Source organism: Lepisosteus platostomus, chromosome 12, assembly GCF_059453375.1.
Source record: "Lepisosteus platostomus isolate fLepPlt1 chromosome 12, fLepPlt1.hap1, whole genome shotgun sequence".
Classification (NCBI taxonomy): Eukaryota; Metazoa; Chordata; class Actinopteri; order Semionotiformes; family Lepisosteidae; genus Lepisosteus; species Lepisosteus platostomus.
The window spans coordinates 43,203,505-43,229,559 of record NC_142622.1 but is presented as its reverse complement, the minus strand read 5'-3'; the positions used below and the strand labels follow the sequence as shown (position 1 = coordinate 43,229,559).

The 26,055-nt window shown below is 42.9% G+C and overlaps 2 protein-coding genes across 4 annotated transcripts in view; one reads left to right on the top strand and one right to left on the bottom strand.

The window, feature by feature from the left end:
• Nucleotides 1–11,225, top strand: part of osbpl10b (oxysterol binding protein-like 10b) — a 75,672-nt gene extending 64,447 nt beyond the window's left edge. For all 3 annotated transcript variants that reach the window (XM_088602091.1, XM_088602094.1, XM_088602092.1), the window contains exons 9-12: nucleotides 3,828–4,014; nucleotides 5,359–5,541; nucleotides 7,473–7,626; nucleotides 8,019–11,225. In XM_088602091.1, coding sequence (XP_088458217.1) covers nucleotides 3,828–4,014; nucleotides 5,359–5,541; nucleotides 7,473–7,626; nucleotides 8,019–8,063 — 569 coding nt within the window. In that variant the 3' untranslated portion in view covers nucleotides 8,064–11,225. The remainder of the gene's footprint in view (nucleotides 1–3,827; nucleotides 4,015–5,358; nucleotides 5,542–7,472; nucleotides 7,627–8,018) is intronic.
• A 4,757-nt stretch (nucleotides 11,226–15,982) lies between these two features.
• stt3b (STT3 oligosaccharyltransferase complex catalytic subunit B) overlaps nucleotides 15,983–26,055 on the bottom strand; it is a 61,360-nt gene continuing 51,287 nt past the window's right edge. Inside the window, exons 8-16 of the mRNA XM_088602090.1 lie at nucleotides 25,910–25,958; nucleotides 24,243–24,397; nucleotides 23,661–23,872; nucleotides 22,517–22,704; nucleotides 21,078–21,249; nucleotides 20,465–20,638; nucleotides 19,770–19,883; nucleotides 18,665–18,877; nucleotides 15,983–18,024 (exon numbers count right to left, since the gene is read on the bottom strand). Of these exons, the coding sequence (XP_088458216.1) occupies nucleotides 17,941–18,024; nucleotides 18,665–18,877; nucleotides 19,770–19,883; nucleotides 20,465–20,638; nucleotides 21,078–21,249; nucleotides 22,517–22,704; nucleotides 23,661–23,872; nucleotides 24,243–24,397; nucleotides 25,910–25,958 (1,361 nt within the window). The 3' untranslated portion in view covers nucleotides 15,983–17,940. The remainder of the gene's footprint in view (nucleotides 18,025–18,664; nucleotides 18,878–19,769; nucleotides 19,884–20,464; nucleotides 20,639–21,077; nucleotides 21,250–22,516; nucleotides 22,705–23,660; nucleotides 23,873–24,242; nucleotides 24,398–25,909; nucleotides 25,959–26,055) is intronic.

Genomic DNA, 26,055 nt, shown 5'->3' with positions numbered 1-26,055 from the left:
TCATTCACGATTCATGAATTCTCATGGGTCTTTCTAAATGTCCTCTCCTCTCATCATTAGCTGGGAAGTTTTTCTTGAAATAGAATTCACTTGAGGCCAAGGTAAGATCTGGTGTTTAGGTATACGTGCAGAAATTTAAAATGAAATCTTTTCTTAATAAAACTTCTCCGATTTATTGAATTGGTTAAACTTGCATAAGGGACAACACAAAAGACCTGCGGAAAACGTATTGATTGTGGTATTTAAATACCTATTTTCAAAATAAGGTTTTACGGAGAAAAGATAGGATGAACTAAAAAGGAATTCGGGGGCAGTATTTAAAATTGGTCACAGATCATCACCACAATAACTAAAGGTAGGGAAACTGACCAAAAAAAGAGATGTCTTTCCTGGCTGTGACCGATGAAGAGGTTAAACTCAAAGCTTGCTTTAACTCGGGCTCTCTGCTTGCTAGCTGTGTGCTGCGAAGCGTTTCTATGGAGACGGGAGGGTAGACCTAGGCCAGATGAGGAATCCCAGTGATCTCCAGCAGCACTGTGGGCAGTGAATGGAAGTCCGGTGATGTACAGTGGGCGTGGGAATTATTGGAACCCTTGATAAAGATGAACAAAAAAAGGTGGATAAAAATGAACAGCACAGATAATGAGCTATATTTCATGGCCAAAAAAAAAAAAAGGGAACAGGACACACAATGGTTTTGAGAAAAAAATAGTATTACTCATTTGAAAAGATTTGTTTTGGAATAATTGTGGAATAAGTAATTTATTTTCCATTCATTCATCCTTGGCTTAATAGGAATCATGAGTCTCTAAAACCACCGAGCGTAATTGTTCCTTCTCTGCGTGGTGCTGTACAGAACCCAGCGCTCTTTTAGGGACTCACTTTTATGCCGAATTAAAGAGAGAATTTCCTAGTCATGGTGACAAACGGATTTTTAATAAGATGGAGCAGCCAGAAGAGGATCATTCATCAGATCTAGAGCATCTCGTGTTGGAATGAAGTCAGGAATGATTTCAAGTCTGGGGTAATGGAGACACTCGAGCGATTTTCATAACCCCGTAGCAGGTGAAGACAGCTTTAGAAACTACAAGGTGGTCTCCTGCAGAGCAATGTTTTTCTTTGTGAAATGCAGTCATGCTTATTGCACACCAAAAATAAAATGTATTGCCTGCATGATTTCCAGTATCAGTCAGAGTTCAGTTCTGGGTTGGGGTACCTTCTGTGCTGGAGTTTGCACTGTGTGGAACAGTGCTAATGGTTCTGGGATTGAAGTTCAAATTTCACGTCCAAAAGGGTTGTGGAACTTGGCTTCCTTCAACAAATGATAAATCAATAAGCTACTAAGTACCACACAGGACAGATGGGTCAGTTGGTTTCCTCTCATTTATAACCTTTCTCGTGTTCTTATGCATGTTCTCCTTGTATTCACATGGGTTTTAATGTTGATATAGTCACGGTTGGTACTGGGTACTGATGATAGACTCACCCTGTTTGATGGATCTCTGCTGCTGTGCCAAAAGCACTATGGTGGGGATAAGTTTGGGGGGAAGAAGATACGACTTTAACACTGTGATTAATATCTTTCAGACTACTTCAGGTGCATCGCTCACTCTTATAGTGTGTTGGAGCTTGAGACCGAAAGATTTACAGTAACAGTCCTTATTGAATATTTGGAAATTTGAGACCCTCACTACGTGTTACCTCCAAACTAGAAAGGGTCTGAAAATAAAAGGTTGACGAAAAGTACCCCGTGTCGCTTGAATCGGGTACAGAAATCACTCTCTCAGGCACAGGTGTCTCAGTCATGTCAAGCTAAGCCTGATTAAATGCTCTAATTCCTCCCGATTTCAGCACAAAAGAACCGAAGCAGAAACAGAAACGCGTGGTGCAGAGAGAGATGTACATGCAAAGACAGTAAAATGGAATGTTCTGCTGCTTGAAACATTGAGGATCTTTTCAGAAATTCCTTACCGATTTAAGAAAGCTTGTAACTGTAATCGCAACTCTCTCATGCAGTAAATGAACCTACAGTACTGTGATATTTATAGCACTATGTCCGTTTCTTCCTAAGTGTGGACAAGCTCACTTAGGGTTCTGTGATGTACCCTCCTAGGACCCCCATAATGAGTTCTCCTGCATTGGGAGGTGGGCTTTTTGGGGTAAGAGAATGAACCTCTGTTTGGAGGAGGAGCTGTGTAGCTCCTGTAAACAGGGAGATGTAGAGGTGTAGTAGTAGTAGTGGCCATGGAACTGTAAAGTGCCAACAAAACCACTCTTGATCTTTTTATGACAGAAATAGTTGAGGGGGCAGCCAGAGAAAACATTTCTGTTTATGGTGATGGATGGTAGTGGTGGTTGAAACAGTTACTTAAGTACTGTATAATATTTCCATTTCATCATTTCCGGACTTCACGTGTTTCAAAGCTGTAGAATCTCTCTGTGACTACTAATTGCATGATTCCTGGAGTGTCCTTAAACCATCAGCCCCTAGTTTCCATGTTACGCCGGAATTACCGCGGAATCCGTTTACAGGAAAATCCCATCTGTCTTCCCAGAAAAGTAAGGCGATAGTGATCTTGTTTTCATGTCGGGATACAGGTTCCTCAGCCGTGTTAAAAGTAACCTCTCAGCCACCCAGCCAAGCAAAACAGCACCTGTAATCAGTAAATAAGACAGCTTGGAGCACTGTGGGTATTTCTTCAGCTTCTGGCTTCTCATGGAAAATGCTCTGAAATGTCCAGGTGAAAGGTTTAACAGACCCGTGGTCTTCACGGGTTTCCGGCTGCCACTGGTATTTATTTTAACTGCAGGGAAAGAATTCTCAGGCCATGCAAGCTCTGTATTACTTCATGATCTGTGGATACATCCCTTTCATTCCACACCCAGTAAGCTGACCTCCTGGGCATTAGGGTCTTCCAGCTGGGCCTGGCTGCCACAGCTGCTGCATCTCCAATCCGATATCGGATGACGGATGTTCGGTTATGTCAGAGAAAAGAGGGTTATCCTAATTCGATGGAGGCTTTTCTGTGTGCTGCACGGCCCCCAGCGATTCGGATTTATATATATTCACCTGAAAAGTGTAAAGGATATTCGTTCACAAAGAATGGAGTCTAGTCGGGTATCTGTCAGTGACTAGTGTAAATACGATGCTGATTATTCAATGAGCAAAAGATCAGGAGAGCGAGGTACAAATGAAAACAAAATGTCTATTTCAACTGTAGTTATCCTGTGGGGAAGAGCAGGGTAGCCATGATGAGAACTGGAATTTTGCTGAATTCTTCATCTTTCAGGAGTTAAGGTCCTATTTTAAAGCTCCCTCAAACAAGAGGGGTCATCAGAGGTTCATGTGAGCATCTATTTTGAAGCACTTTGGCATTCTTTGACAAGATGGACGTCTATTTTTAAATGTCCTCTATTGTTCTTAAAGTTCACTAATTGAATGAGCTTTTAGGAACTCTGCCCACAAGTGACTGTGCACAATTCCTGATGATTATCTGCAAGAAGAAATGAAGGAGGAGAGATTGAGTCTCTATTTCCTAACATGAACAAACAAGCTGCTTAATCAGGAGCTGTTCTCCCTAATCATCACAGCTACTGTGGGACAGATTTTGATTTACACAGACAGAGCTACTCTTCCCTTAATTATGTTATCGCCCTGCTAATTGGCAATCGCAAAATTCATTCCAGTAGCAGGCACTGATTTCTTGTTTGACTCAAAAGGTCATTGTGAGAGCCAGCTGGCCAGAGTGAGTGAAACTGTTGTTTACCGTCTCGGGATTGTGAGCGATTGCGCCTTTTCAACGTCTGGCTCCCCCTCTGTCCTGCAGGACTGCTTTGCCTTATGGAGCACGATGAAGAGTATGTCTTCACCCTGCCTTGTGCCTACGCCCGCTCCATCCTCACCGTGCCCTGGGTCGAACTCGGGGGCAAGGTTTCCATAAACTGTGCCAAGACCGGCTACTCTGCCACCGTCACGTTCCAGACCAAGCCTTTCTACGGGGGAAAAGTGCACAGGTTGGTCCGCCTCTGTCCTGAGAGCCGTATTGGCGCGCCTGATGGGATTACAGCGTCGCCACAGCAATAAACCTGTTAGCAGTATTAGTAATAATATTATAGTAGTTCAGGTGGGGAGCTGCGTCAGCGTCTGCGGGCTGCAAAGGAACAGGCAGAGGTTTATTCAGGTGGCCAGACCCGAAGAAGGCTCCACAGCCGAAACATTGTGTTTCTTTTCTTCTCTTGTCAGCATGGAATAAACCTCTGCTTGTTCCCTTCCATCGTTATTGTTGTTTGTTATTTGAGAGGCTCACTGTGATCGTGTACTGGGCTGCCAGCGCTCCCTTTCCCCCAGTCTGGAAGTAAGCTGCTGGTTCAGGAAGGCCTGGGAGTTCTGGGATTGGATTGGTTTCTTATTTTGGGGGAAGAATGTCTTTTCTAATCCCAGAGTATTTCTCTGTGTCTCGACGTCGCCTTTCTGCAGCCAGAGCACAACAGATCCTCTCTGGGTAGCCAGGTCTGCTTGTGTCACCCAATTTCTATAGCCGGGCTGTGGTCACTGAGCTGCTAGTTTTCCAGGTTGTGTTTTTATATATTGCAGTCTCGCGTGTGCGTTTCCTTATGTAATTAATGTGTGGTTGTTTTACAGGGACAGAGATTTGTGCTGTTTGTTGAGCTTTGTTGCCATGTAAACCAGACCACAGGTGTTGCAGTTGTAGGTGACAAGCCATGTGACAATAATGTGACAAAAGGGAATGATCAGTCAGATGTAAACATGGAGCCATGTCCACAAACAGTATCTTAACATAGGAATGAGTGGTGTTTCCTTCAATACCTGCGGTGAGGATTGCAATGTATTAAGGATTTTTACAGCATCTTAAGTATCTTTTTATTGGTATATCCCAAATGATAGTGGAAACACACTCTTGTTCGTCATTTCAATTTAAAAGTTATAAAGTATTTTAATTAAACTTTTGCCTTACATGAGGATGATTAAGCTCCGTTAATTAAATTGACATGTTAGTGAGCTTAGTACTTCAAACTACTATGGTTAAGTCTTTCTCAAAGGTTAATGGGGCTTTAAATCACTTAATCAGTCTAAGATTTCCTAACATCTTCTTTCATGGTGGTTGGAAAAAAAGTAAAGGGTAAAGATCGCTGAAGAAAACAGCTCCTAAAAACAGATAATTAACTTTGGCTAGTTAATTCAAAATGTATATTTTATCATATTTATACGTGGTAAAAGATGAGTAGAAATCAAGATGCAGCACTCTGGATGTGTAAATAAAATCAGACCTCATTAATCATTTTAGATTCAAAATCTTTGAATATTGATTGTGATGACTGTGCGTCTCTTTGTGACAGGGTGACAGCAGAAGTCAAACACAACCCCACCAACACGATAGTGTGCAAGGCTCAAGGGGAGTGGAATGGAACCCTTGAGTTCACCTACAGCAGTGGGGAGACCAAAGTGATCGACACCACCAAACTGCCAGTCACCAGGAAGAGGATCCGGCCGGTGGAGAAACAGGGACCCTTTGAGTCCAGGTAAGGGGATCTGTAGGTGAAAGAGTAGGTGGCTGTTCAGTGCTTACTATGAATGTATTACGTACCACTGCGGAGCAAATCAGACCAACAAAACAACTCATTATCAAGAAGCAAAGTGGCTCAGACAGCAGTACAACAAGTTTAATGCGCTCGTTCGTGCAGAAGAATTTGCTTCTAAGCAGGTCATCCCTTTAAAATGATTTATACTGGCTTGCAAAAGCTCTATTCATATTTCATCCTCCAGCTAGTTACATTAATCGCTTTTCCACTAATTTTGATACACAGATAATACCTCTGATTAAAGAGAAGTTAATTGTCTTTTGAGTGTTTTGTGAACTCCATCTTGATCCTTAAGTGCCTTACTGAGTTAGATTTTCACTGGTATTAATCAAATCACAGGCACTACAATGCTTTGAGTCTGTTTTTGTTTTCCAAGTGTGGAAACATCAGGAAACCAACAGGAACTGACAAAATATTTTGTCCAACCTTCTCCCTAGAACACTGGGCTTTGGATTGAACTGTATGATGTTGTCTTTAATTGTGTTATTTAGGAGAAAGATATTGCACAAAAATAGTGGTACTATATATAAATATGCTGTGCGTTTTTCTTAAAACAAAATAATAGAAAATTGAACATTAATTAACACACAGTGTAACTATTGAGGGACCACTATACAAAATAAATGGCATTGGATAAGATATGCTAAACGGATTGCTTTGTCTTCCACTCTGTAATATCCAATGCAGCCTCTAAGAGCAGGAAATTACCTTGTACAGTGGCTCTGTAGCCTGCTGGAAATGTTTTCTCATTGGGGTCAGAGCGATTTGTACAGTGGTAGTCCCCTCCTTACCCAGATACTGTATCTGATGTGGCACCAACAGGCTTCTGTTTTAGGAATTCTGTACTGACTGAATGACAGGGATAAAATCCTCAATATCAACAATACGTCATAGGTCTTATGAGATTCTAAATTTCCTGACCAAATTATTAAAAAGAAGTCCAGTGTTAATTTGAAATATACTGAGCTAACCAATGCTGTAAATAGTTTTATGGGTGCATGGTATTTGTTCTTTATAATATGCTACTTAATGCTACAGAAGTCGTTAGTATAAGCTGTGTTGTTATGTCCAACTGCATATTTTTATCACAAACTTTGTAGAAAACTAGAGTCTATAAAGTGCAATGTAAGTGCAGTTGTAATCACAGAATGAATAATATCTAAATCATCGCGTCGGTGCTTTGATACATGAAACTCATTAGGCTCATTTTTTATTATGAAATTTCTAAACCAATTTATTTTGTAGTTAAGGCAGTCATAATCACTTTGCTTTAAACAAAGTCAATTTAAATGCTTAGTCATCTGTGAAAATACATGAAATAGTAATTGTCTTTTCAACTGGCGTGTGGGGCAGTAGCTCTCACAGTATTGATTATAGTTTAGCCCGATGTGTTAAAAACTAAGGGGAAGAAACCGCAGTAGTCACCCGATCCATTCAAGTCGATGTCATTGTCTTTGTAAACATTAAATCTTGGTTCTTCATATTATTTTTCAGAACAAAAAAAAAAACATGGGCTTTATCGTGTGGTCTGAAGTTTCCGGGGAAAACACAGTGTTCAGAAAGCAGTTTTTCTATGTTTTCAGAAGGTGTAGCAGAGCCCAAGGCTGAATTCAGGACTGCTTGCCCCTGGGCCTCTTGTGGAGATTAGGTGTTCTCCTGGGGAACAAAGTTGAAACCCAGCGGGTTAACTGAGGGAGAGAGGGATTGTCCCGAGATTGCCAGAGCTCGCCGGGAGTGTCCTTACCCTGGACGTACGGTATCTCCCAGGCGAGCTCGCGGCCCCGCTGTGAGGTCCGCCGTGCGGGCCAGTCGGCGGGAGGCTGGGGCCTGTGGCCTGGTAAGACTGGCCCCGTGTCTCCCCTGTGTTCCAGACGACTGTGGCAACATGTGACTGCTGCCCTCAAGGAGGGGAACATCGACGCGGCGACCGAGCACAAGCATCGCCTGGAGGAGAGACAGCGCGCCGAGGAGAGGCAGAGAGCATCCAGCAACACACCCTGGAAACCCAAATACTTCATCAAGGAGGTGAGGGCGTCTTCACTTTTTGATATCGCACCCCTTGTTATCCCAGAACAGTACTGCCCTTCTAACAGACGTGTTTTTCCAGTCATGTTGACTTTACTTTGCACTGAAATGGCCGAAAAATCTGTTTCTACCTGATTCTCGTGTTCTCGATACTATTGCCTCGTACTTAAGTTTTCATTAAATGCTTGCCATGTCCCTGCCCTTCACCCCCCCCCCCACACACAAAAAAAAGCACCAGACAAGCCTTAGAAAAGGCTCTTCAATAAAAAAAAATATTAAAAAGCGCAGGGACTGGTTATCTGCCTCCTTAGGGAAACGTGAGGACTGGATTTGAAATAAGGACAAACGAAGGCCTGACTTCAGCGCGTGATCCTGTAATTCTGTGTTGGCAGGGCGAAGGCTGGATATATCACAATCCACTCTGGAAAACCCTTTGACGAGAACTCGGGGGACTGCTGCCAGCCAGCCATCCCTGAGCCCAGCGCCGGGGAAGACCATCTACGAGCTGGGAGAGGAGCTGGTGAGAGCAGGGCAAGAGAACTGCAGTTCGCTCAGAAACTCGCACCAGATTCCTAACAAAGGACTATGAAAAGATGATGACAAAAACTGCCAACGAAGAATAGGACCGCAAGCTCCCGGGCGTGTTCTCACAGAGAGCCATCCTGGTATAAACACTCCTAGGCCGACAGACTCTTTCGCTTTTTGGGCTTGGGGGTGAGAGACTCCGTTTTTATTATCAAAACTAGAATATTTCTATTTTTCACTCTGCCAGGAACTTTTTTTGCTCACACGCAAGTGATTTGCCACTGCTGTTTCTCTCTGTCTCTCCTGTCCCATCAAAACACACAGTGCAAGAGAATGTATCTGGCCACCACAGCACGTGTCTGTTGCTCCAGCAGCTGCCCTGCCTCTCGCCACGCTAGAAAGGTAGCTCTCCAGCACCTCCCTGAGCTCTGTGGAGCACCACGGTGTTATTGTGAACTTCCAAAGATGCCTCCCGTTTGCATGTTCATGTTCCTGCGAGACTCGGAAGGCTGTGCATTAACAATCAGACAGACCCAGGTCTAGCTCTCCCTGACAGTGGTTGTTGCTGCACATTGCTGTCTGTCGTGAAGCCATCTCGATCTTTGAAATCCCAGCTAACATTCCAGTTGATGACTTGAGTTTTGACTTGAAGGGCTTTTTCAGGACTAGACTCTAAAATGTTTTTATGTATAATCTCATTCGTGGCTTCCTTGCAATGACCTGCACTCATTTACAACATAAAAATACCCGTCGTCCCCATAATCAACCGTGAAAGTAAGTTTTAATCCGCCGCGTCTTTCACAAGTAACTGGGAGAGTTGGTGTGTTCAAGGCCAGTAATCATTTATCTGAGGGTCTTTACAAGGGCTGCCGGTGACGTGCGATTGTGTTGCAGTCGAGGCTTGATCTGCTGTGGTCTGTAATCTTTTTATTGACAGTATGTATCCTGCCACCTCCTCCCTTCTGTATGTTTCCTGTCATCCGCGTGTTTTCACTGCTTTCTCGTTGGATGAGCACTACAGGGGACCCTTATTCTGCCCTTCAAGGGTCTTTAAGGGTCTCTCTAAGTCTTCAGTGTCGGAAGAACAGAGAAAGGCTTCAGTTTGTCCGGTTAAAGCAAGCATTTGGTTAGGTGGTTAGAAAACTGAAGAGTTCCGAGTGAGCTGTATAATGGTGGCTCTCTGTGACCAGGGCAGGTCACCTCAGTTCTACAGTTTCGTCTTTTGCTTGCCTTGCAGTGACGGTTATGTACGGGGAAGGGTGGTTTTTGAAGTAGAGAAGCCAAGAAATTATTTTAAGTGTGCAAAGCATAAAGTGTGTAAAGAGTTTTATAGCACTTAAAGGCACCATTGTTCTCCTTCAGCACAGGGAGTCCAGAACAGGAGCCAGAATAACTTCTCTTCGGCAGTTGCCATCCTTGAATTTGTTGCGAGACGGTGCAGGCCCAGTGTGTCTCTGTAGCAAACACAGGAGCAGGACGTATTCCACATAGTCTTTGGTGCTCAAGGTAGAAACACTGAACACGTTTAGATGTATTTCTCCTTTGGCCGTTTCAAACAAAGTGGGTTCCTTGTCAAAGGAAAAACATGGTCTTTCTAACCCCAACCTGGACGTATTCCTAACCCTCGACTTAAGTCATGTAACACTAGCTTTAGAACAATGCCAAAGATTTCACCAAACATCAGTGAAAATTCTTCCCAAAGTCATAAATAAGGAGCTTTATTAATTGTCCTGCCTAGAGCTCCATACTCGGTTCCACCTGAACATCTGCTGAAGATCATTTCTGTTCTTAGATAACAGCATAATGTCAGATTGGTTAGGATTAGACCGTCCCTTAAAATTGATTAATTTGGAATTATAACTGTTTTTAACAGGATAACAAATATAGGATGAGTGATGTTTCTGAAATATCTTCCGTTTTTTTTATTGCAGCTAAGTTGAGATTTGCAGACAAGATGGGCTGCATTACGATTACCCCTAAGCAGACTCCAAGACCTGCTACCACAAAGCTTTCGAGCTTCCCCTAAAATTTCATTCTCAAGCTTTGTTTTGCAGAGTTAGTCTATTTCAAACATAATCGTACCATGCTGAAATCTGAAGGTTGATGCTTTTTCTAAACCCTAACCTGGTAATATTTGTAACCCCAGATTTACTTCTCATGTAACACCTAGTAGAAAGTGTGAGAGAAGCATGCTATCTCAGTATACTGGTAGCAGGTCTAGTGGGCAGTAATAGGTTTATACTATTGCTTTACAAGTGATAGTTTTAGAGCGGCCAGTATTCTTGCATTTATAGCATGACAAAGGTCTTCAGTGTTTTTTGACTAAAACATGTTTACAGAGAAATACGGCTAATGCAGCATTTTTTATAGTTCAAGCATTAATTGCTCTTAGGCAGTCATTTCTTTCTCCGTGAGGTCTTCTAAATCAGTGTCATGTTCATCTGCCATTGTGACAGTTTATACATCCACACAAATGCAGTGTCGTGACTTGTGTAAATAGAGGGGCTACTGTGATTCAGCCCACTTTGCGATTTCGCACAACATCCGCATGTGTTCCCTGGAGCTCTGATGAGAGCAAGAGCTGTAATTAGACTGTCTTGTTAAGTGGAATACAATAGAAACGTATGTTAGAGTAACACTCTTTAATTGGAAACTGGCCCACTCTTTGTGCATTGATTTTCATGGACTGAAAGCCAGGTTCTTCCTTGTATATATGGGAAGATCGAATGTCTCCATGTTACAGCTGGCTCAATTCTTCAGTATTTATGCATAATGCATGAGGAGCCTTCATAAAGGGATGGCAAACACCCATGAAAAATGACTGCAGTGCACTTAGCAGCGTGCTGGCGATTTACGAATACAACTCGTGGGAAATCTGAATAGTAAGATGAGAGGAGAACTGGCGTTACCCTTTAAGTGGAATGCATGCATGGCTTCACAAACAGTCGAGTTATCAAAGATTGTTCCACATCAGACAGGTGCTGAAGCCCCGACAATTATTTTGGTCTTTGTTTCATTTTGTGAAAAGAAGAGCTGTGCGCCCAAAAAACAAAGTAACAGGTAACTGCTCCTGGTTATGATTTGCAGAATCATCTGTTTTACAGCCTAATGACTTAGTGATAATGCACATAAAATCCCTGAGCACTCCGCTTTAACGACCATGCTGAAAATGGTCAGGGGTTAGTATTGTGTGGAATACTCTTTTCTTTAGAGGACCATGGACAAGAACAAAACTCCCCCCCCCAAAAAAAAATAGTAATGTTATTAAACTCGCAAAATAGCTCATCCAAAAGTTCTCCCTAACGATCCATGAGCTTGAGCAGTGTACGGATTGGTCTTGAATACGTAGTTCATCCAACATGGGTAGGAAGTGACATCATATGGTCTTCTGTAAAGGCTCTAGTGCCCCCAGTGAGCAGCTTTCCAGGGGCAGAGGTGAGGCAGTGTGAGCAGGTGACTGAAATTTCACCAGGGCTGGGTGGCCTTGGCCAGTAGTCCTTTCCTTTCCTAGGCGTGCTACAACAGTAACATCTATCGGTAACCAGGTGCTGTACGTGTGTTTTCATCTGGAGCTGTGTCAGTCCTGTCTCCGATATTGAGCTCCAGTATCTGTTAGGAAAGTCTGGATATGGACAGTGTCCTCTCTGCTTTTCCTATCCGTAAGAATGGTGTTGAGGTGAGTGGGTGTGGGTAACATCAGCTGCTTTGAAGAAACTGGCAAAGGATGAGAGGAGAATTCTGTCTTGTTCTTGAATCAATTCTGAAATAAATTCAGGCCCTGTAACATTTGAACATCAGTGTGCAGCAAGATCACTGTATGACCCTTAAATCTAAGAATTATGATTTCACATTTTTGCAAAGTGACTTAAAAAGGAAATTCTATAATGTAACCTGTAAGAACTGTGCATATATTTTTTGATGACTTAAACAGAAACCATAATTAAGATTGCAGTAAGTGACTTCTTTACGAGGACTGTCCTGCCTTATTTTAACAAATATGAGCACTTTTCTACGTCAAGAGAGGAACGATGAAGTGGAGCCATGTGAAAGCTTTTGGTCACCTACCTTTGTAATTAGATTTTAACCTGTTCTGTATTCTTTATACTGTGTACAGGTTATGCATCGCGTGTCCTGAATGTATGTGTACCACTTAGTTCAACTTACACGGCTTTGCATTGTATTTAAGAGCTTGAACCAAACTATTCATTCACATGTGTAGAACCTATGCAACACTTATTTGGTATACGGTAGTTTTACAGAGACGTTTATAAGTTGATTTATTAAAATAAATATGCCACGGCAATCACATTCTGGGTATCCTCTTTCACAGTTAAATCGAGTCAGAATTACTGAAATTGACATACCACTGGCATCAAATGAACACAGTAAATGTGCTGTTACATTAATAATAATTTTAAAATAATTAATATAATAATATAATTATAATATCATTTTTAACTGTACTAGAATTACTTTCTAGCTGAAAGTTGTTTAAAAAACTTTTAGACGTTGTTCAGTAATGCTTCTATGCATCTAATTTTACTATTGAAATGTACTATTCGGGCTTACATTTTATTCTGCCAAACTACACTGACACACAAAGTCAGACCTCAAAGATAGAAATATTTCGAACATGTCAAAATCACAGAAAATGTGAACAAAAATAGAGCCCAAAGAATCTTGACTGACAAAATGAAAACAAAGTATCTGATATGATCTTTCCTAGCATTAACACAATCCTGGTAGTGTTGATGTAAGGACCTGGCCTACCTCTGGATAGACAGCTGTGGGGTTCTATTGCAGTCTTCCTGTGCAGCTGACATGTAGACCTGACCTGCCTCTGGACAGACAGCTGTGGGATATTCTTGCAGTCGTCCTGTGCAGCTGACTCACAGACCTGACCTGCCTCTGGACAGACAGCTGTGGGATATTCTTGCAGTCGTCCTGTGCAGCTGACTCACAGACCTCACCTGCCTCTGGACAGACTGCTGTGGGCTGTGCCTGCAGTCTTCCTGTGCAGCTGACATGTAGACCTGACCTGCCTCTGGACAGACTGCTGTGGGATATTCTTGCAGTCGTCCTGTGCAGCTGACACACGGACCTCACCTGCCTCTGGACAGACTGCTGTGGGCTGTGCCTGCAGTCTTCCTGTGCAGCTGACTCACAGACCTGACCTGCCTCTGGACAGACTGCTGTGGGCTGTGCCTGCAGTCTTCCTGTGCAGCTGACTCACAGACCTCACCTGCCTCTGGACAGACAGCTGTGGGCTGTGCCTGCAGTCTTCCTGTGCAGCTGACTCACGGACCTCACCTGCCTCTGGACAGACTGCTGTGGGCTGTGCCTGCAGTCTTCCTGTGCAGCTGACTCACGGACCTCACCTGCCTCTGGACAGACAGCTGTGGGCTGTGCCTGCAGTCTTCCTGTGCAGCTGACTCACGGACCTCACCTGCCTCTGGACAGACTGCTGTGGGATATTCTTGCAGTCTTCCTGTGCAGCTGACTCACAGACCTGACCTGTCTGGACAGATTACTGTGGGAAGTACTGCCACTCTTCTTGTGCAGACAGCCACTGCACAGCAACCTGATCAGCACGAAGGAATGGGAAAACCGTCATCTCCAGAATTCTGTCAATTCATCGTCAAGCACCAAGGTTACCCTCTGCACCAAAGATGGGGTAAGACGTGGCAAGCATTAATACCTTTTATATAGGCAAAATAACATTACAAATCCAGTTAGAATTTCAAATCTGTATTTCAAGACCTTGATACAGCTCTCTCCACTCCTGGCTAAGAAGAGATTAAATGGCTCTGTCACATGTCCTTTTTCCCGAGTCCTGATGCTGAGGAAATGTATGTTCCAGAACACTTGCCAAATTCTAATTGACTCTTTAATCCTGTGCCCTTGAAAGGGGAATAATAATTATCCAGTTTCATGTGTGGCTACCAAGGTCATCTGGAGTCTGATGACCAATTCTTTTGATTTCTACTCAGCAAAGATCAAGAATCAGGGATTTTGCACTCATAGTAGTGCATGTTGCAAACTGTCCTGTAAACTTGCTTCAGGTACTTACATGACATAAATGGGTAAAATCTTTAAGAAATACACTTGTAATGATACAAGCATTTCAGGACCTTGCAAAAGAGAAACAAAATGAAGTTTTCAAATGTCCATTCCTTACACCAGGGCATCCTCACAGATCTGTGATCTGTGCTTAAACATGTTGGTGGATGCCTTTCAACCGTTTCCCAAATAAAAATCCCAAACTTCTGATTAGAAAAAATATTGATAATTTCACTCGAGCAACTTCATTCAATTAAGGCTGCAATCAGCTGATTAAGCAGAGCTGGAATGAAAAGAAGGTGAGGCCATTTAATTATATCTATGAAAAGCATCAAGGGAGCCCACAGAAAACAACTGAGATATTTCAGCACAGACTTCCCCCACTCCCCCAAAGCTACTGATGACAAAAACACAAGCGCAGCTCAGATGTCCAGAAATTCTCTCCTGCCAAGCAGCTCACTAGCGATCCCAGTGCTGTTTCTCCTTTGTCGAGCTCCAGTTTTACCAACAGCACAGTTCAGCTCCACCCTGCTGGAATTCTGGGTTTAGCAGTCAGGACGGTGGTTTATACCAGATGCTGCAATGCTGTCGACAAGTACAGCTCACCTCACAAGACATGTCATCAATTAAGATCTCCAATTAAGGCTCTTTAATGAACACAATGCATCCAAAAAATGACATACAGTAAACGTTTAAAAAAATAACCAGAAGGCTTCCAAGTGGCTCAGACACTAAAGGAGGTCAAGGCTTGGGTTGAGCCCTGTAGCCGAGTCCTCGCTGCTTTGGTGATGTTGCGGTGGCAGGTTCTTATTTTGGAGAGAAGAGCACTGTCTGCCTGTGGACAGAGAAATGGGAGATATCCTGGAGCCTGTGCTCCTACCTCTTGTAAAAACCTGCATTAATTATCTCCTTGAGTACTTCATCTCCTATTCCATGTGATCTGTTGCAATTGTTCAGCTTTGGAAAAAGTTAAACATGAATTAGGTGTGGCACTCCAGTTAAAAGTGCCAGTCATTATTATAAATAATGATCATACTGCTTACAGATTAAGCCTATTTATAGTAAATATGACAAAGTAGCCCACTGCAAGCAAACATTCCAGGCTTTCAAGTGTTTTGAGGCCGTCTTTGATAAAGACTTCTTCAGGTTAGTGCTGCTATCTTGTGGATGCTTTTATTAGTAAACACGCACAGCACAACTAATTTAACCTGCATATTTCAAAGACTAACCAAGGAATTGTTCCCACCAAGAACAGATCTGGAAAGGCACAGTTCTGGATGAATCCAATGATACCGGCAGAACTACTGAAGCATTCATGTTTGCATGGATGGCTAAATAGCTGAAAAGGAAATGTCACAGCAGGTCTTGAGTCGTGGGTACTAAATGAGTCTGTTACAGATTCAGTCAAAACCTGAGTGACAGTATGAACTAAACTGTGACATGGCGAGACGGCCTTTTTTTTCTGGTGTTTGGGGTCTTCTGCTTTTACAATGGACAAATCATAATTTACAAGCAGCCCCAAAAAATTAACAAAACACTTCATTCACCAGTAACGGATAAAACCGTCTCTCTTTAACATGACTTCTGTTGGGAAATTACATGCCTAACTAAACAACTAGTAAACAAAAACACAAACTCTTGTAAAAAGAAAATAGCTTTAAAAAGGAGCTTGCAAGATTTTACTGGTTTACTGCCTCGGTTACAGTGAAGAATAAGTGTGTTCACAGCTGTTAATTAAAGGTTTGTGAAAAACAAAACAAAAACTGAAGACTTTTACACAAACTTGAACTTTTTATTTCTTCTACATTTGAACAGGACTGAACCATGTCTTTTAGCAACCATGTAGAAATGTCAGCCTGGGCCAAGGGAAAAGACAGACCCGTCCCAGGAGCAGCAGTGAACTAGACGTTGGGTCGCATGTGCCTGAAGCAGGGCAGGAGCAACACGGAAACAGAAGGGAGAACTGAAAATAAAGATACAAGAATATTGCCAAGTGCTCCAAAACGAATTCCACCCATAAGGAATTATTTGCCCAAACCATTCCATTTACATTTTTAATCCAAAAAAGTACATTTTTTTCCCCCACCAGCATTAACTTTAAGGAATTTAAGGAATTGACACATCTACTTGGAAAACTTGACATTTTACATCTCTGTAGAGAATTAAGTCTTCCCCATTAAAATCTTCAACTACTTCCCCCACTATTTCATTCCTTTCATGTAAATAAATATTTAAGAATATTTCAAGTTCATAAAGAGATGTGCTGAATCACTGATGTCCCATCTTCAGATATGTATGCTCACTGCCTAGCATACAAGTAGCAAATTAATGTTATTTTAAAAACAAAGAAAAAGATATATAGCGAAGTTAGCACAATAAAGGAGATGAGCTGACACTGAAATTGGTATAAAAAAATCGAGACAAATCTAAGAGGTATACACTGACTTGGAGAATATAGTTAGAATTCAAAGCCCTCTGATGTTCTTATGCATTATGGGATTTGTACACTTGTCACCTTTTTAAAAAAAGAGCTCTGCTGTTCTAAGACACAGCTGTGCATTCCTTATGGAGGCGGTCCAACTTGTTTCATGTTCAGCTAACGAGCTGTACGCATTCTCAGTGTCTTCCACCTGCTTTGCATGGTAGATCACAGACGTGTTTTGCCCAAGTACTGCAGACTTTTATTGCAGCTTATACACTTCCCTAAACCTGGTCCTGGCAAGCTTCAGGAAGTCGGCAGCAGCATATTACGCAATGAGAGATTCCTAATGTGGCTGGAGGCAGAAACAAAACTATTTATAACCCCTCTGGCTATGTACCTAAAGCCTCATATTCCAGAAGAAAAAAAAAAGATCCCCCCCAATCTAAAAGGAGAATCACCCCCCTCCCCCATACAGACAAAATAAAGTTTTACCCAGCAGCAGACTATACAATCTAGGCAATCAGGACAAAAATAAACGTTTAAAAATTACATTCTTCATGAAATAATGCAACATCCTTGAAATGACTAGATATCCTGCCAAAATGTTATTGCATTCGCTATATACTTCCTGTATGATGTAAACGCTACCTGCTGCAATAGAAAACATCACTATCAAGTAACAAAAAAACTGCATATTTAAAATCACCACAACAATCCAATATATTATATAACCCTTTTAGATATTTTTATATAACATATTTACACATTTGGAAAACTTTCATTTTTGCAAAGACTAATGAAATCAAGCTAAAAGAATGCACTGACAGAACAGCTCTACATTACTTGCAGGTTGGTCCTCCATACCGTATATTATCTGTACACGCGTCAGGAACTAGACACTCCCACCCCTCTCAGGCATGGTTTTAAAAAGGTAACAAGTTTACATGTGCTAAGGACCAGGTAAGAGGGCTCTTTGGTGCAATCACTCCCAGTTTAATTACTTTTATGTTCATTTTGAGATTTATAGGATTATATAATATGTACCACAAAATAACTGCTGCCACCCCAGTTCAGCAGCTTTCTGCCTTGCCAGCACATTCAAGTACAAAAAAAGTAAAGAGCAAGACAAAGGTCCTCTCAATTAACTGATGGACATCTCTCAAGCTTTCTGACTCTGCTCGAGCCTCCACAGAGACCCAACAGACGACAGTTCTGCACCCACTTCACTGGGGAGTAGGACCAGAGCTCAAGGCAAAGACTTTCGGGATTCCAGGTGTCGGTTCTCTGTGTTCTTGCTTGGTCCGTCTTCACTGAACAGCTTTCTTGTTCAGTTTCTTGCCCTTCTTCAGAACTAACTTGTTCTTTATGTACCCACGCTTCCTTTTGGCAATCTATTCGAGAAAAGGGAACACGGTAACATTTCATTAGCAGTAACATGTATAAGCCCCTGCGAAAGTCACGCCACTACGTCACGGGCCTTTACAAGCTTGAACGGGTGAAAGCTCTGGCGACTTGCACGCTTGATCAAAATGTGAAGGAAAATTTAGGAACTGGGAAGGCTTGCGATTTCAACAGGGTGTAAGTGAAGAGGATAAATTATTCTGAAAGCTCTAAACATGAGAGCTGAACTATGCAGGTGCACATTTGTCACTTAGATGAAAAAAGTCATTACAAAGACGGCTAAAATAGCTACACATAAGGAGAGATGGAAATCCCATCAATTGTTCATTTTAAGAGCGAAAACTGCATAGTGTTATAAAATACCCAAGTTGAACCAGATATGCCCCAAATCAAGTGTGCAAAAACCCAATTAAATGCTGCCAAGTTCCCCTCCTCACAGCATTTTGAGTAAATAACATTTCTCACACAGGATAGACAAAAGCACATTTTAATCTAATTGAAGCGTAAAGAGATGCGTTATTGAGTTTTATACATTAGGGTTTTGCAGTAACAACTCCAACGCACTGCGAGGAAATCCAGTTCTCATCATCTAAAAAGGAAGGGAGGATCTCGATTTCTATTTTTACCCACCTTTTTTGATAAATACTTCTGTTTGGGGAATATGTTGGTGACTCGCGGTTTATGATCCAAGGGTTCCCTGTTCTCCATTTTCTTGACTTTGTAAATCCTCACGAGCCAGTGCTCAGAGGTAAAGGCCTCCTCCAGATGTTTGAACTTAATGTCCTTATTCCCAATCTCAGCATTGCGTGTCCGATCGAAGCCAGGAGGAGTCCGGAAATCCAGCTGAGGGAAAGTGGAAAGAATGTTAAAAAAAAATCAAGGGTATATAAAGAAACGTTTCATTGACAAGATCTTGGAACATTATCAGATTAAACACTACAGCAGGCATAGCATCTATAGCAGGTAGTACAACACTGTAGTGCTTATCACAGTACAAGAGCACCACCTGAAGAGGACAGAGCCTCACAGGCCACCCCTGACCCCTGCTTCACAAAAGTATGTGGGTCAAGTTTAAAAAAAAGTCAGCAAAGCCTCAACACTTGCATGGCACCCTAAGAGACCGTAGTCATTCGAACTTACGAGACGGGCTTAAATAGAAACTTGCATCGGTGTGCAAAGCTCTCGACGACCCGTTACCTACCTTTGCTCATTAGCGACTTAAAAAAAAAAGCTTAGCGCTTAATTTATCCCCCCCGTGAAACCAAACTGAAACACGCCGACCTGTCCTTTCAGACATGGCTAACAACGTCTTATACTTTAAAGTTCACAATCGTGCCGACAGGGCTTCCACACTAGCAGGTGAAAGCCGTTCCCCCCTGTCCTTTGGAAAATGCAAACCGCACATTTGAAGAGAAGGACTTAAGAGGGAGAACAGTGTCAAAAACCTTTCTAGGGGCTCCTTTAAATATCACTTAAATACCACTGCCCAGGGCAGGGCAGGCCGAGCGAGAGCAGGGAGGTCCCAGCGGAAGCAGCAGGTCGCAAGGTTACTGCGCATGCAAATGTAGAAGCGTTTCGTATTCCTGGCTGAGCAGAATACAAAAGAGGACCCAAACCCAGAAGCAAAATCTTTTCAAAACGTAAGCACCCGGGGACTGTCTCAGAACCACACTTCCTCGCGCAGCTCATAAATTATGCAATGAATTCCGTCTCCGTTCGTTCTCTTACTGCTCACCTGCATCTCTCCAAACCTGTAATAGGACATCTTGTACATCAGGCAGTTCAGGAGAGTCGGGGATCCTGCCTTATCGACCCGGAACTCGCCCTGCGGCGTGAAATAGTCGCTTTCCTGGCACAGAAAAGGAAAAACACTTTGTTATTTGACTGTTCTTTAAACACGCAATCACAGCTTTAAACATCCTTTTAATAAGTTTTATACTGGGTTTTATACTAGATTTGTTTTGCAGATCCCCTCATCCAGAGCAAGGAGTATCAACAGAAGGAACAGGTGTGAGTGTAAGGTGGTGCAAGATGAACAAAATTACGATGAATTGGACAAGTTATCCAGCTACTTGTGTGGCCGGGGTCATTATGGTACGAAACACTAAGATTTCAAACAGAACACTGACAAAACTTAAAAAGCAACGTGCTCATTGCAGCTCCAGTACCAAAAAACTGAATTACGCCAGAGTTTGGAGGGTGTGCTTCTGAAACCCCATGAACACCAACGATCCAAATCCAGAGTTAATTCATGCTGTGCCCATTTAGCTACTTCTAAAATCCAGCAACTGATAAACAGCACAAAAGAGAATACACAGTGCTATTGTAAGAATGATCATTAAACAGGCCAGTTGGATTACATTGATCTCAACAGCCACCAAAATATGAGTGTCTTTCAAATGGAGCTCCAACATGGGAAACGGCTCTCACCCTGATGTCCTTGGGGTGCTCTCCTTCCGCTATCCTCACCATCCACAGAAACTTGTTGATATCGTCCCCCGAGTACCCAATCACCCCACCGAAGATGATCAGCACATAGTCCACGTCCAGGCTCTGCATGATCCCATAGGCTGCACTCTCGTTGGAAGACATGGCTTTGCCCACCTGGGGGGGAAGACCCACACGATGCATGCGTTTCCACAATCACTGCTCCCCACAATCACAAACTTAGTCCCCAAAACGTCACTGGCTGAAGGCCTACAAACAACTGTCTGAATAACCCCAACCAATGCCCAGAGTGACTGACGGCTTCGACTGCACAGATTCTTGCTTCAAGACACTATGTATAATGCCACCTTATTAAAACACTAGACTATATTTAGAATACACTAATGTAAAAAATACCTTAGTCACACCATGCTTGAATGAGGGACTATTGACCTTTCTGAACGCGTATACTATAAAAAAAAGTCTTTGTCTCTTTAGTAACCAGCTAAAAAGATCTGAAAATTATTTTTCTTCCAGTTTATGTCGCCGATCAAGCCCAGTGTGCTCAACACAGTGGTAGTGACCAGCTGTGCTTTAACGGACCGCTCCAGCTTACCAGGGCTATGTGACTGTTGTTCCAAGTGTTGTTGTCTACTAGTGTGGTCCTGTTGGCCATTCCCGCTATCTGGTACCCATAATCCCACCAGGACATCACTCTCGCATGTTCATCCGTGTTCTGTCGCAACCAGTAATACGCTTCTCTGAAGTCATCCAAAATGTTTCGGGTGCTGAAAGGAGACGGAATTTAGAGTCTACATACTGTATGTTTTCACTTCTACGGAAAGCCCCTGCCACTTTTAGGTATAGGGCAGCACACTAAGGCCCAAACTACCTAGGATATAAATAACCAACACATATAAAGTGTTAACCACAGTCAAATCCAGATATTTGTTAAATCAAAGCATTTGGTACTGCGTGTGGCAGTACCATAACTACTTCCTAAAAATGCTCCACATTACTTTTAGGTTTCAAGCCCACTTTGCTTTTTAAGCAACGTGCAGGAGCACGCCAAGATGTTTTAAGAGGGGCCAGTATTCATTTGCAATCAGGGAAATGAAGCATTTCAGCTATAAACCATCTTCATATCCTGCTGCTTTTTTAATCAGCTTTTATATGTCAGATGCTCGCAGCTGTAGCAGAGCAACAAAAAAAAAATCAGCTACTGAAGACTGGGCAAGTAGTCAAACTTCAACAGATGCAAGATGAATGGGCCAAACATCTTGCTTTTCTGGACACCAAACTGCTACTCTGATGTGTTCCTGGTTTCCACAATGACTGGAGACTGCTGAAAAGATCCGCATCATGGTCATCACTCCTGGAGTGAAAAGTAACAGATGCCTGGCCCCAAGCTGATTACCATGTCCTTCAATTCCCTTCCTACAGAGCTCCTTCAAAAGACACTTTCAATTAAGAATTTAGAAACTTTTCAAGAAAAACACAGGTCATTGATGGAACAAAGGTACATTTCGTCAGAAGCAGAATCAAATTTTCCTAAGCCACAAGAAATTGACTGCATTATCAAGGAGTCTGGTTACAAAATACATCCACTGATACCGAAAAGAACTCTGGATATAGAGACCATTACAGTATCGCAGCACTAATTAGAACTGCATACCCCCACATCAATTGAACAATATCATTAAAAAATACTGATACAACATGATAACACTTGAGGACACGGGACACCTGTAAGCCAAGCAATTGTTATGAATGATATACTAGCACTTCACAAACGCTGGACTTGCTACATTTTGTCAAGTAATTACTTATCCCGCACATTTAATGTCCCACTAATCAGGAATGTAATTAGGCCTTGACTAACCCTCGCCAAGCACCATGACGTCTCTGAATAACGCAGGAGAAAAACACCTGCACAGCATGTCTCTTATTCTTAAGTGCTACCACAGTTATCTGCACAGCCAGGAACATAATGAATAAAACCATAGACCCAGGAACGGAGGGCAATGCCTGCTGCAGGGAGTCATCCACACGTACCCATCGTGGTTGTAAGAGGCCAGGACCACGCTGGGGCTGGAGTAGGCATTGCTGGTCACCCAGGTGCAGTGGACAGCGAACATCATGAGCAGCATCAGCATGAGCATGGTGACGATGCTCTTGATGTTGGGTCCCAGCCCCTCCTCCGCCTTCTCCTGCTCCGACACGTGCTTGCGCACCTTGCCGGCCTGCCGAGAGAGCCCACAGTGAGCGGATCCCCCGAACCCCAGCTCTCGCCCAACCCGCGGCAGGGAGAGCTGCACCACCGGTATGACTGGTCCTCGGCAGGTTTTGATCGCGATTCATAAAAGGGAGAAAACAGGAAACGTACGAACTTCAGCCCGAATTGCCATCCAGCTCAGAATCGAACCCAGGGCCGAGGGGAGTAAAACCCTATTTTACAAAGTACTACACATTCACGAAGAAAAAAGATTTTCTGTTGTCAGGAGAGAATGCTGCAAGTGCAACAAAGAACACACGCATTCATGTTAAAATCACACAAGAACAGATCAGGCTTTTCTCTGATGAATGTTAACACCTGAAGAACACTTCTGCTTGGTCTGTGCTAGTGTTTTGGTGACAATCTTCAAGGCAGGTGCAGCTCTCCCATCAGCATTTTAATTCCCAAATAGTCCCACACTTCTGCCGTAGCAAGGGTGACTTTGAAAAATGCAGAGGACAACGCGCTACCTCTTGAGTAGCCTGCCTGCATAACTATCCCAGAAAGGAACGCTGTTACTGCACCAAATGAATTAAACTCTTAAAACTTTCACAAGCCCAGAACAAAATCTAAAAAAAGGACTTAGAAGCACTTCTTGAACACCTCTCAAAGTAAAACCGAAGATTTTAGGACTGCACAATATTATTTCTTGAAGTGTCGCTAAATATTCTGTGAAAAATACACATGACGTAAAACGTGCCGTGTGGAAAATGGTCACACTGGGGTTTGGTGTGATCAGCCCATCAAAGCTTAATGAAACGTTGGTCAACACATCAGAAAAAAACAGTTTCCCTCCCCCCCCCTCCCCTGAACGAAACGTCCACTCAACTGCAGCATAACACCTCCGGCACCGAAGCCCTCTTCTTCCTCCCCGCCCCCACAGAGGACCAGATCAGGAGCTCGCCCGCGCACCCCGGTTCCCACCTTGTCGTACAGGTTGCCGGCGCTCCGCTTGTCGTCCTCGTCGCTGCTGTCCTCGGCGGGCGGGCTCTCCCTCTTCAGGTCGTCGCCCAGGTAGTGCTCGAAGACGTTGGAGAAGGCGACGGCGGACAGCATGCACACCACGGGCGTCAGCGTGAGCATCAGCCGCACCATCACGCCCGCGAAGTACACGGCGCTGATGGCGTACAGGGCCACTGCGGGGGGGCAGAGGACGGGACAGTCAGCACCGCCGCGGACCCCCCCGCCAACACTCGGACCTGGCCGGCAAGGAACCCCAACCGCGGTCTTTATTGAAGCAGAGAAGGTAAATGACACCCTGCCACAACAGCCTGATTTGTTTGTCGGGTGGAATGGCTATTTCACTTCAATGAACACATCTGATCTTGTTTGAAAAGGGTTTTTCCCTCGAGTTTCATTCACGAATTCAGAACAGCTTCCTTAACCGATGTCTTCTCTTGGCAGGGGCTTGGTCATGACAAGATGTTTTTTTTTTTTAAGAACGCACAGCACAAAATCACAAAGATCATCATAAAACAGCATGTTCAGACACTGCGGAGCTCTTACCAAACACCCTCTCGTCGTTGATGTTCTTTATACAGAACCAGAGACCGGCTGGGAACGTGCAAACTAAGATGTGCAGGTCAAAAAAGAAGGAAACCCAGGTGGTAGGCTGATGTTCGGACACAGACGCGATGATTGGGATATGGATCTTGGCATACCTGAAATAAAAGAACATCAATCACGAGGAGAAAGTGCTTTTAAGCAACATGCCTGAGTATCAAAACTAGATGGGATCCTTGGGATGGAAAGCTACTTGGGGGTGTTTCATTTTAAGTCCACTGATAAGACAGACAACCACCAGAAAAAAAGATAATGGAATAAAGTGGAAGCTGGCACCACTGAGCGGTCTGAGGAATGCAAAAAAAAAAATTGTGAAAGCCTTCTCTTTTTCATAAATCAAAGAATTTTGACTGCAGTGAAAAGCTTCCTTTAAAAACGAAAGTATTAGACAGATTTGCACTTTCATTTGAATATTTCATTGTTATTGACAAAGAGGTCTTGTGAGCTCACAGCTATCTAGTCACCTGTCCCCTGAACAATAATAGGATGATTTGTGTCAAACGCGAAAATCTCAAATGAGAAGCTGTAAAATGAAAGTACGAGAAAGGCTGTTCATCTTGCAGAAAGCCCAACGTTAAAAGACCGCAGTGAAGCAAATCAAATCTGCCCACCGGACGATGAATGCTGCATAATAAGACCTGGTGCAATTCTGTTGAAGAGGAAAATTACAATGAAAGATTTTTGTAAAGAAAATATGAACCACAAACATTATACATGGGGTACATAACTTTATATGTAAGATTTATCATAATTTTTCCAGATCAAGGGTAAATGTTTTTATTCAACTGAATGTGCTGTAGACTCTGCTCATGCACAGAGAATCCTTGGCCCCTGGGTGCAATGAGCTACATTTCTGCATCTTTCCTCAGTCATTCATGTATCCAAATTATTTGTAACTGCTTATTTTATTCCATCAAACAAAGACATATTTCTGCTGGCAATTTCATCACTGAAGACCAATCCTCTACTTAGAAAAGGTTCTGAGTAAATAACTTTACTGCTGCCGGATGCACAATGCTCTGCACAAGTTACTCACATCTACCACTTTTCCCCATGCTGCTTGAAATGAGTTCAAGCATTATCTGAACTTCCTGTGCAAAAATGGTCCACAACTTAGAGAAAGCTAAATGCATTTAAGCTAGGACAAAACACCAAAACTGTACATTAAAAACCTTTTATAAATGAAATCCTGAAGACGGGTTTAAGGAAGATTTTTCAAAACAGCATAATTAAACACCACCACAGTTTAAATATTTAATGTGGTACAGCTTCAGCTTTGCACATCATTTTTACGGTACGGTCATATAAATTTTAATGTAATTATAAAAAAATGTACACCTGCCACAAAGTATTTCAGTAATGGAACATGCCTCATTTTTTCTAGACGAAAATGCAATAACAGTAACTAAGCCTCAAAAGGAGGAAACTTTACCTATAATCAGAAACAAAAGAGGACGAAAGAGGATGGTTGTAAGAAGATGTTTTGCGTCTCAAAGGGAGTGCACATGTTGGACCCGAGAATGTGATAAATGCACATTTCACACGAACGCAGGCAATGTCTCTGAAAGGACAGGTGCCGAGTCAGAGGGGAGAACGGAGAGCCAGCTTACCCTGTGTCCCACAGCGAATAGAACCGGCCACTCCAGGGTGCGATGTACCCTGAACACAGACAGAAAAAAGTGAAGCCAACTGCAGCCACACGGTCCTGCAAAACCCCATTCATCCAGGCATGTCTGTGCCCTGCACGTGTTAACTT